The sequence below is a fragment of the Zootoca vivipara genome, chromosome Z (genome assembly GCF_963506605.1).
Source record: "Zootoca vivipara chromosome Z, rZooViv1.1, whole genome shotgun sequence".
NCBI classification, from domain to species: Eukaryota; Metazoa; Chordata; class Lepidosauria; order Squamata; family Lacertidae; genus Zootoca; species Zootoca vivipara.
Genome location: NC_083294.1, coordinates 4,389,585 through 4,401,110, shown reverse-complemented (window position 1 = coordinate 4,401,110; position 11,526 = coordinate 4,389,585). Strand labels below are relative to the sequence as shown.

Sequence of the window (11,526 nt, the reverse complement as noted above, 5' to 3'; positions counted from 1 at the left end):
TAGGTAGGGCTGGCAATGTCCCCTGCATGAGACTTGAGAACTGCTGCAAGACAATGTAGGTAATACTGAGCACAGATAGATAGATGTCTTTATTCAGCTATGAACCCACAACACTGAGCATAATGAACATTCCCACATTCCATCACTGCTTGGCCACTTTTTCTGGCATATAGAAAATTGGCATGCCAAAGAAAAGAAAGCTGCACCTTATTGTAAACATATAGGCCTGGTTTACTTATTTATGCAATTTGTGCACCATTAAAAAACAAAACAAAAACACCTTCCCAAATGTTTACAAGCCAGATGTTAAACATACCAAAAAATACAATTTATGTTATCACTGACGTGGGACAGAGAAGTGTGTACTGGCTGAAGGGAAGGCAATGGCAAAGGAGCTAGCATGGCTCAGTTAATTGAAAGAAGTAGTTACTGAGGGGAGAGGCCCCACAGGTTCAATCCCTAGTATCTCTATGAATGGAAGATCAGTAAGTGATGGAAAAGACTGCTGCCCAAGACCCTGCAGAGCCTCTGCTCATCAAAGGAGACTGATGAAATGTCTTAATTGCCCTGCCCTAACCTGTTCCTTTAAGGTACCTAAGCTCTCTAGTCCTCCAGTGTGTCCAAGTGGAGAGATCATGTCTCCCTTCCAATGTGCATGTTGGGGGGGACCCCTTACAGTCTAGCAGGGAAGCTGAACCATTTTAAGCAGCGATTAACCGTGTGGCAGCCCCATCTCCCAACCTCCAAGACAGCATTAACAGCACCCTCCCAGCTACTGTCTGATCACTCCAATTGACTGCTCAGAAACCCCTGCCAATCAGAGGCCACATGGGTCTAGAGCTCTTAAAAGTGGAACAAACTCCAGAGTTTACCAAAAGAGTATGTTTGGCCAAGTATAGGATTAAATTGGCCAATGTTCTTGTGTAGTGCTTGGTTTTTCTCTTGATTGTGTGTGTACTTGCTAGGTACATGCTACTCAAAGTATTATCTCACACAGGAAACGTACTGGATATAAACTCCTTTTGCAGAAACAAGAGTTCATAAATTTGCAACTACGAATGAAACTCAAGAACTCAGTGGCTGTTAAATAAAGGATGAAGATCGGAATTGCTGTAAATGGATCCATCAAGATTATGAAAGCAGGAAGGAATAAGAACATCACATCCTGAAACCCTGTGCACGGGAAGTCACCTCAAATTGTTTAATTCAGTTTTTGAATAATTGCCTCTGTTTTTAATTGGATTGTAATTTGGTATTGTGATAATGCGGCTTTTATTTGATTTGTATTAAAATTAATAAAAAGTATTGTACCATGCTACTCAGAGTAGATTCGTTGAAATGAAGTTACTTATGTTAGCATATCCATAAATTTCCACTGGTCTACTCTGTGTAGGACTAACACTGAATGCAACCTGCTCTTTCTTCCCTCTCTTTCTATACTCCACTTAAATAATCTGTTTCATTGGATTTCTGGGCTGTACTGATTTCTGTACACATTCAAGTGCTGGTTGTCCCTCACAACATTGCATTTGAGCTGCTCTACTGGTTTAAAGTGCCGGACAGATCAGGAGGGGTGGTGAGGCTGAAGCTGCCATGCAGGAGACTTGGAATTTGCCTGGCAGTCTCCCTACTTTCAAGAAGGCCACTGTAAGACAGTGAGAATCCTGCACCCTGGCTTTGGGTGACAAATGAGCATGTGATGGCAAGAAGAGGAAGATGTAAAATGCATACCTGTTACTAGTGAGCTCCTCTACCAAACTTGCACTAGAGCAGGGTATTTCTAGCCTTCACATAAGTCACTTTCATATGTTAATGATTTGGAGAAGGGGTAAGCCTCCTGACAAATTGGGGGTAGGTGTTGAGACAACACAATAACTGATGTCACAATGCCCTCTTCCTCTTTTCTGTTTTTGCCAAGACAATGGCTGGTTTACCACCTCAAATCCACTGTCTACATCTCTACTGAGTGGGTGGCCAAAGGAAAATCAAAAGGAGTCAGTATGAACCATGGAGGCATACAAAATTATAGAGGCAGAGCTAGTTTATCTGGCCATTGCTGTAAAGATTGAATCAGAATGTGCAACATGAACATTAACTATTAAAAGGTAGGTAGCTGTGTTGGTCTGACGTAGTCAAAACAAAATAAAAAAATTCCTTCCAGTAAGCACCTTAGAGACCAACTAAGGGGATGCGGGTGGCGCTGTGAGTTAAACCACAGGGCCTAGGGCTTGCCAATCAGAAGGCCGGCGGTTCGAATCACCACGACGGGGTGAGCTCCCGTTGCTCAGTCCCTGCTCCTGCCAACCTAGCAGTTCAAAAGCACGTCAAAGTGCAAGTAGATAAATAGGTACCGCTCCAGCGGGAAGGTAAACGGCATTTCCGTGTGCTGCTCTGGTTTGCCAGAAGTGGCTTAGTCATGCTGCCACATGACCTTGAAGCTGTATGCCGGCTCCCTCAGCTAATAAAGAGAGATGAGCGCCGCAACCCGAGTCGTCCACGACTGGATCTAATGGTCAGGGGTCCCTTTCTTTACCCAAGTTTGTAATTGGTATGTGCTTTCGTGTGCATGGACAGGAAAGCTCATACCAATGACAAACTTAGTTGGTCTCTAAGGTGCTACTGGAAGGAATTTTTTTATTTTATTAACTATTAAGGAATGTTTATTGCATTAAACAGGTAGAAACTGAGCTATCTCCTCCAAACATATGGACTATGATACTCTCTGCACACACACTCTGAACAAACAACAGCAGTTTTGCAAAGCAGGTTAACAACAAGGCAATTTCTGCTGCTCAGAAGATGAACAGGCAGTGGGAGGGAGAAATGGAGAATGTAACAGCAAGAGCTAATTAATGACGGTAGAGGGTTGTTGTTTTTTTACTTACTTCAAGGTTTCCTCGCGCCTTCCTTAAGACATCATGAGTTAAAGCCACTGTAAAAGAAGTACAACTGTGAGAGTGTGAATGCTGGTTTTGTTTTTCAAAGAGGGGTATATGAAAGCTCTTTTTAAGAAAGAGCCACAGACTAAGCATGACGATTTTAACCAACAGAGATGATCATGTTCTTCTCATATGATGTCCATCCTGCATATGCTGCTTGGAAATTAAGTCCACTGAGTTCAACAGGACTTGCTCCTATGAAGTGTGTATAAGACTCCAAGACTGCCTTCTTGAGGGATGAGTTTCCCCTCATTCAGTTCCTTTATCATTCGTTGGATTTGTTCTGCACTACACTGCACACCACCAGAATTCCAGTTTAAATCATAGAATTTCCAAAATTAAATTCTGGCATTGAAGTATGCATAGTCTGCTGCAGCTTTCACTTCATTAATGCCTTGCCCCAAAGGGGAGAGGTGTACCGGTAGCTCAATAGTCCCATAAGGTCCCAGATCTGAATAGCAGCCAACTGGGAACAACAGTGGGAGAGCATTCCTCATGAACATATTGGGACGCAACTATGAAAAAACTAAGACCTTGATGCCTGTTAATAAAAGCAAGCCCTGCCGTGGGCAGTAGGATGTCACCAGTAGTATTTCCATCAAAGTGATTCCTCACTTTGCAAGGAGTCACAGGGGAAGGCAGTATCATCCCTTTGATTCCCCCTACTGCCATAGAATAGAATACCCATATTTTTTGCTCCATAGGACGCACCTTAGAGGAAAACAAGAAAAAAAATATTTTCCTTTCTTGAATTGTCCTAGGCATAGCAGCCAACTCCTAGAGGCCTAGGTACCTTTGCCCCCCCCCCAATTAAATATTTGAGGAAGCTTCTTTTGCAAAGGGGGAAAGCTCCATTATTATTTCTTTGGATCAGCTCAAAGTTGTGCAACTTTTTTTGCAAATGGGAAAAGCCCCGTTTTTGGGGGGGGGGTCAGCTCACAGTTGTGCATCTTTTTTGCAAAGGGGGAAAGCTCCGTTTTTTAGGAGCAGCTCAAAGTTGTTGAGTTTTCTTGCAAAGAGGAAAAATCCTGTTTTTATGGGGTTCAACTCACTGTTCTGCAGCTTCTCTAGGAAAGGAAAGGGACCCATTTCTACAGTTTCTAGACAGATAATCTAATCAGCCAGCCACATGTCTCCCTCTGCAGACAATTGAGGCCTAGGCAAGGGGCCAGGCGGGAGGTAGCTCCCTTATCTCCCTCCCCTATCTCTTGCAATCAGCTGCTGACCAGGTTCCTTTCAACACTCTCTTTCCCTCTTGTTAGCCTTTAGCTCTTTCTAAAAAATAAAAAAGCATAATCTGCCTTTAGCCCCTGGGCACATTTGCTCCATAAGACACACAGACATTTCCTCTTACTTTTTAGGAGGAAAAAAGTGTCTCTTATGGAGCAAAAAGTACGGTAGATCTTTATTGTCATTGTCCCCTTGCGGGAACAACAAAATTTCTCGAGGTAGTGAGGTTTGAACTCTAGAGTGAGAGATAGGGTGAGGTCAGCAGGCTTAATTAATGCTCTTTATGAGAGATGGGATGGGGGGGGAACTGTTTAGGGAAGCTTTTAATGTTTGATGGATTAGTGTATTTTAGTATTTTGTTGGAAACTGCCCAGAGTGGCTGGGGAAGCCCAGCCAGATGGGCAAGGTATAAACAACAACAACAACAACAACAACAACAACAACAACAACAACTTGTGTGAGTCAGGATGGGTAGATGGGAGTCCTGGATGAGAACCAGGAGATAGATAAATGTTGAGTGGGGAGGTATGCAAGAAGAAAAATGGTGTAGATATCACTTTGTGTGATATCTTGCACCTTTGTATGATTTGTATCCTCTTCCAGTCTCCATTTTGTGATGTGTTGTGGGGTTATGAGTGGGATTGTTTTTACTGTTTAAATTTTAATTGTTTTTTTATATGTTGCAACTTTCCCTAGGACAATCTGGTGATGAGCCAGCAATAAATATAACAAACCAAAAATTTGGTCCCTGTGAGAGACAGGATGCTGGACTGGATCAGCCTTTGAACCCAAGAAGAGCCCTAGTGAATCAAAAAGAAGCAAGTTCTTACCATTTGGGGATTTCTCCACTCTGGACAAGAAGCTACTGGTGATTTATAGGCACACTATAAATCAAATTGCTTCCAGGATTTGTTGAGATCAGGATCCACATTCCCCAAGTTACTAATTCATTCCAGTTTGATGCACCCACCCTGAGCCCTCAGGAAAGAGCTCTGCAGGGGCCTAAGTAAGAAAACAAGTCTTGTGGAGACAATCCTATCAGCACATAGGATTGTTCTGCACATTTGAAATGAATGGAAGGGATCACACAAAGTGGAGAAGGAGATCATCCACTTTGAACTATCTGAGAAAGACACCCCCAAGAAAGAAAGATGCAATAATAATGCTAGGATAGCTGGCTGTCTCAGCAGGTGCTCTTTCCCTGTGTGCCAGGAGTAAGGAGTCCGATGTTCCACCAATTCTCCTGTGGGATCCACACACCCTGAGTCATCAAGAATCCCAGGTGATCTCCCTAGCCATAGAGGCTCTCATCCATTGTGATGACTATCCTGGAGTGATCCTTGATGCTCATCCTGTCCAAGAGTCTGTATTTTCAACCATTGGAAAGCCCTGCACAGTTGTGGGAACAAGTAAATGCTTGGAATCAATCTGATCCTGAAATGAATGAAACATTCCCTGAAGGGGTCATGTGTGGAGTCAAGGCCAGTAAACCAGATCATGACATGGCGCTATCATGCCTTGGAGCTTTGCCAACTCCATCAGGTCCATCTCCTTCTGTCCCAGGATTTAGTCTCTTAGCAGTGTGAGCTTCCCTCTGCGTTCTTTGGAAAGGCACATCCTACATGCCTGGGTATCCATTCACATTCTGAGATGCTGGATAGGCTCCAGTGTACATTTCTCCCAATTTACAAGCCTGTGTTGCTGATGGAGGTCCAGAGTGATGTTCTCTGCTTGGGGACAGGACTAGGAGGTTGTCTAAGCATGGGAAGACCCTGGGAATGGCTTCTGGCCCAAAAGGGAGACCCCTATATTCATAATGGTGGCCTAGACAGCAGAAACACAAATAATTTCAATGGCCCTGGAATGTTCTTGTTTTCATTTTTATTATGTATTTTGTGATTTTATGTCGTGAACTGCCCTGAGACCTGCAACTATACAGTGGTAAATAATAATAATAATAATTAATAAATAAATAAAGAATATGGAGGTAAGTCTCTGCAAGATTGATTGATGCCATACAATTTCTCTTGTCCAGAGATTGGACAATTGGAACAGAATCCTGAGCACCTCTGGAAGACTGGGACTTACTCTTTTTCTCTGATGTCAAATAAATTGTGAATTGCTTTCCCATAGACCAGGTGTTTATTGGCTGTTGATGATCATCAGGGAGTGGGAATCAATTTCTCCCTTGGAAGCATTGCTCATCCCATGAAACAGCCTGTGTGACCATGTCCAGCACCCATTTGTCTGTCATGGTACAAACTGGCCTAAACTGAAGGCCCCAAATGCAAGACTTGTGCTCCTTTACCCTCCCTCTCTTATGTCCTCTCTCCCTCTCCAAAGAGAGAACCTAGTATGAAGGAAAAGTTGTCACGGGTTGATCCATCATTGGAACATGGAGCTTAGACATGATGACCTCGGCTGAGAAGGACCAGTTTGTGCCCCCCTTTTTGCCTCTCATTCCACACCCCACATTTTGGTAAATGAATCAAGGAAGCGAAGGGTGGGTTGTTCAGGGACCTCATGTGGAAATCCCATCCTGGCTCCTTTCAATGTGAACCAAGGCTTTTCTGTCTCCAGGGGCCTTTCCTTGGGAAGTTGGAACCTTGTACTCAGTCAGTTGGGAAGACAGCTTTTAAAGAACCTCATATCTCGATAAGTTCTGCATAAAGGATTATACATTTGTTTTTTGTATGGGGCCATCTGTTCTACTGATTTAACAACTAAGAGAATAAGCCCCTGCACAAGGGGGCTTACAATTAAAGCTATGATAATTAACACTAACTACTGGGATCTGGGTGCCAGCATATACTCTTAGATATGTTAATGCAGGATACAATTATTTGGTACTTTTATAAAATGTAAGCATTGTATCTGCACAAAGAGAAATATTTTACTATATCCACCACCCAACATAGAGGTGGAAACAGAGCTAACAAGCAACATTGGGGGGGTGGGTTAGATTTCCTAAAAGAGAAGCTCTTTTTAAAAATAAGCTATAAATCCTGTATCTGTTGGAAAGGATGTGTGTTAACCTTTAAAAAATGTATATTTGTGATGGTTTCGAAGCTAATAATTGAAATCAAAAGTGGAGGCATGTTTCATTTCAGTGGCATGGATAACTTTTGACATTTATACAGGTCCATTTCATGCACCTTTTTTGGGGGGGGAGCTAATATGGCATTTTCAGTGCTAAATTAATTACTCCTTAGCAGGTAATTGCTAGCTGGACCAGTTCACTGAGCCGGTTTGTTCCTTCATCGATATGCTGCAGAAGAAGGTGAATGCATCTTCCTAATAAAGCACGAAAATATGCATTTATTTTTTAAAAAAGGATGTGGAAATATTCTCTACTCGTGCACAATACATAGTCTTCCTGAACACACCCACAAAACCATCAATTTCTACGGGTTTTATAGACATGTATTCAGCCCTACACTACCAAGTGAATCAATAACTTTGAGGTTGGTAGCTAACTGACAAAGGGTGGATCCAGACCATCTATTAATGATCATGTCTGGGTCCACAATCTCACTTGGATCGAAGATACTGTTCCTTGACAATGATGCTAAGTGAAACATTAACCCCATCTGGAACTTCCTAGTGTAGCCAATGTGTGTCACTCTGAGCAGGCCCTTTTGAAGTACGTAGTCCCCTGATGTCATAATGTCAGGAGATTGACAGATAGGCAGCCCTGCCCACCTGTTGGGTCACAGGGAGAGGATTAAGCAAGGACTCCTCCAGCCTGTTTCCACAGGCACCAGATTTCTTCCTATGTTTACTTCAATGGCCTAACAATGACTCCGAAGTAGAGAAGGGAACAAAGAGAGGAAGCTCACTCACACTGATCAATGATGACTCTCTCCATGTTTTCTTTCAGCTGGTTGGTAGCATGTAAGCATTTGACTGTGCAGTGCAGCCTCTTTTCCTGCTCGGCCAGTTTCCGACGGAGCTTGTTTATTTCTGCTTTCATGTGTTCATCCTGCAATGTGAGAAAAAGAAAACACTGAAGTGAATAAGCTTTCCGACTCACCACATGTGGGTACATGCATAATGCACTTATGTGTACGTACCCAGAGCACTATACGCTCTGGGGGTGCCCCATTTCTCTTTACAGTGGAACCTTGGTTGTCAAACACTTCGGAAGTCGAACGTTTCAGCTTTCAAATGCCAACAACCCAGAAGTGAATGCTTCTGTTTTAGAACGTGCCTCGGAAGTCAAACGGCTTCCAAGGCCCATTTCTCCTTTATTTTTTTACTGGATTTTGCCAAAGGGGAATTGTGCCTCAGTTGTCAAACATTTCAGAAGTCAAACAGTCTTCCAGAATGGATTACGTCCGACAACCAAGGTTCCGCTGTAGTACTGAGTGAAAAATGGTTACCTGCAACAATGATACATGCATGTGGCAGCCCTACAGAGCTCTGGATAGTGTAATAGATCCTGCCATCGAGAAAGGTTTGGGTCAGCAAAACAAATCTAGCCAAACTCTTTTGCAGCCCAGACAAATGCAATAATGCGCTGGCAAGGCAGAGATGTTAAGACACTTTCCAACAGGTGTTCTTTAGAGGGAACTCAAGCATAGGGGAACTGGTCTCCAGTGCTTAGAGAAGGGGAGGCTAACCCATGACCATCATGTGGCTGAGCTACAATTCCTTGTCAATATGGCCAGTCAATATCTGCAGAGCCAAAGGTTTTCAATCCCTGATCTGACCTTCTCCTGCCTTTAGCTCACAGGACAAGAAGGTGCCTGCTGTTACAGAATGGTCATCCTTACAAAATAATAATAATCTGAAAAGCCCTTCTCTTCTCTATTCTTCACTCTACTGAACATTCTGCTCTCTATGTAAGAAGAGGTCTGCTGGATCAAACCAATGATCTGTCTAGACCAGCATCCCATTTGCAATTGTGGTCAGCCAGATGCTTCTGGCAGCTGAAAACAGAGCATGAACAGCCCTCTTCCAGAACTGCTGCAGTGAAACTTGGAGGTGCCATTTAGTTATCATGTCCAACAACCTTTGAGAGAACTTGCCTCCTCCATTAATTGAGCCAATCCCATTTAAAGTCATGTAAGCAAGTGGTCATTGCTTAATCCTCTGCTGTGTGAACTTAATCCTCTGCTGTGTGAAGGAGTTGGGCAGAAAGCTCTGGGGCTTATTGGGAAATGATGTTCATTGCTGTTACTCTACACATTTCAAAGTTAAAAACTACTCCTTCAGCAGTTGAAACACTCACAAATTTCTTAGGAAAAAACTTATTCTGTGACCCTGCCCCCAAGTTCTAGTGTACTGAGAGAGGGCACAAACATTATTTTATCCAAATTCTTCACACTTATGATGAGGAATCAGTGACACTCCAGGCATTGCTAGACTCCAACTGCAGCATCCCTCACTACTGACCATGCTGTCTGGGACAGACAGAGGTTGGAGTCCAGCAACCTCTGAAGAACCACAGGATATCTATTGCTTGAGCCCAAACTATGAGCAGTGTCAGAAACTGAGATATGAAAGCTAAGAGCTAAGGGTCACCTTAAACTTAGGTTATGAATGCAACAATGAAATGTCTAGGTGTGTGGTTTTTTATAACAAGAATACAAAGCTGAAAATGAATGAACTGTAGCTAAAATATTAGGTTCATTTTTCACATGATCGTCCCCATCCCACCCCCCTAATATTCTTAAGAGGGTCTCTTCTTCAGTCTTCAGAGAGCAGCTGGAAGTGGGGAGGCAGAAAAAAGGTCCTCCTTTCCTTCCACTCTGCAGTTTTAATTTGAAATCTTAGGCGCACTACTGTGCCGAGCTCAGAAACTGCTTCTGCTAATGAACTGCACCTAAAACAATGGGCGTTTCGAACACTGCCTATGAGGGGAGGATCTCCAAGGGTAAACCATCAAAGGTTGACATGGGTGTTGCAAGCAGGTTCCTATTTTTACCCTGCTAAAAGCAACAGAACAGAATTTTTCTAGCCAGTTGGCAAGAGGCTGAGCCAATTTTTATCCCCTCCCACCCAAAGAACCTTCTTGAGACTAAAGGTTATTTGGGAAACTCCCTTCCTGACAGTGGCCAAGAGAAAGCACTCCCATTTGGTGCACTCCCAACTTTAAGATCGAAACACCAGCACACACACCTGAAACGCGTAACCAACATTGTGGACAACTTTCATTGGGAGGGAGACTCTCCAAAGGAGCTTCAACAAACGGGCAGCTTCTTCTAGGTTATGCTGGATCGCACAAATGGTTGCAGAAAGCCTGCTCAGGGATGCCAGCTGTGGAGCCTACATTGCAGAATTAGAAAAAGAAAGAGCGTTACATTTTAGCCTTAAAAGATTATGAAAACGTAAGCTTTAATTAATGGAATAAATCCAATTTACTATGAATTCTAGATTCAGGCTGATGAACAAGTATATTGTGTGCCAGGCAAACTAATTTATTAGGTGAAAAAGGCAGCTGAATTATGTATTCTTCAAAAAAAGAAGGTGGGGATGGAGGGAACGAGGACTTAGCATAATCAATAACAGTCATTAATAACAGGCTACATTTACTACGTTTGCTGTGCCACTTGGAAAATACTTTTTCCTTTCCCTATTTGCATTTCATGGCAAGCTATTTGAAAGTCAAATGACTCCTGACATTAATTTAGGCAATATAGATGTTTCTCCGTTAGCAGACCCTTTAAACTGTTCTACTTAATGGTAAGCTAACTATCAGGGGCCAATGCAGAAATGTTTTTCTTTTGCAAGACTGATGAGAGAACAAAATGAAGGAGCTGCCAAAATGAAGAATTGAAAAGGAAGCAAAGGGAGAAAACACTGAGTGGGACCAGTTGAAGGGGCAGGGAACTTGCTCTTAAGAGTAACCAGAAGCCTCCGGTTCCTTGCAAGACCCATATATTGTGAAACTGCAAACATACAGCACATCTACACCATACATTAAAAGCACATGGCACACACACCCCAAAAGAATCCTGGGAACTGTAACTGTAAGCCAGTGTGGTGTGGTGGTTAAGAGCGGTAGACTCATAATCTGGGGAACCGGGTTCGCATCTCCGCTCCTCCACATGCAGCTGCTGGGTGAACTTGGGCTAGTCACACTTCTTTGAAGTCTCTCAGCCCCACTCACCTCACAGAGTGTTTGTTGTGGGGGAGGAAGGGAAAGGAGAATGTTAGCCGCTTTGAGACTCCTTCGGGTAGTGATAAAGCGGGATATCAAATCCAAACTCTTCCTTTTTCTTATCGGGAGACAGGAATGGGAGACTCTGGGAATAGGAGCCGGGGGATGGGAGTCTTTTAATGGGAGATGGCGGATGGGCGCCTGTTAATGGGAGTCTGGGAATGGGAGCCAGTGTGGTGTAGTGGTTAAGAG

General features: G+C 43.2%; 1 protein-coding gene across 5 annotated transcripts in view; it reads right to left on the bottom strand.

Annotated features, from left to right (window-relative positions):
* Positions 1-11,526, bottom strand: part of CDK5RAP2 (CDK5 regulatory subunit associated protein 2) — a 136,192-nt gene that overhangs the window by 8,325 nt on the left and 116,341 nt on the right. For all 5 annotated transcript variants that reach the window (XM_035113723.2, XM_060270294.1, XM_060270293.1 and 2 more), the window contains 3 exons: positions 10,293-10,439; positions 8,013-8,151; positions 2,886-2,932 (listed from right to left, as the gene is read on the bottom strand). In XM_035113723.2, coding sequence (XP_034969614.2) covers positions 2,886-2,932; positions 8,013-8,151; positions 10,293-10,439 — 333 coding nt within the window. The remainder of the gene's footprint in view (positions 1-2,885; positions 2,933-8,012; positions 8,152-10,292; positions 10,440-11,526) is intronic.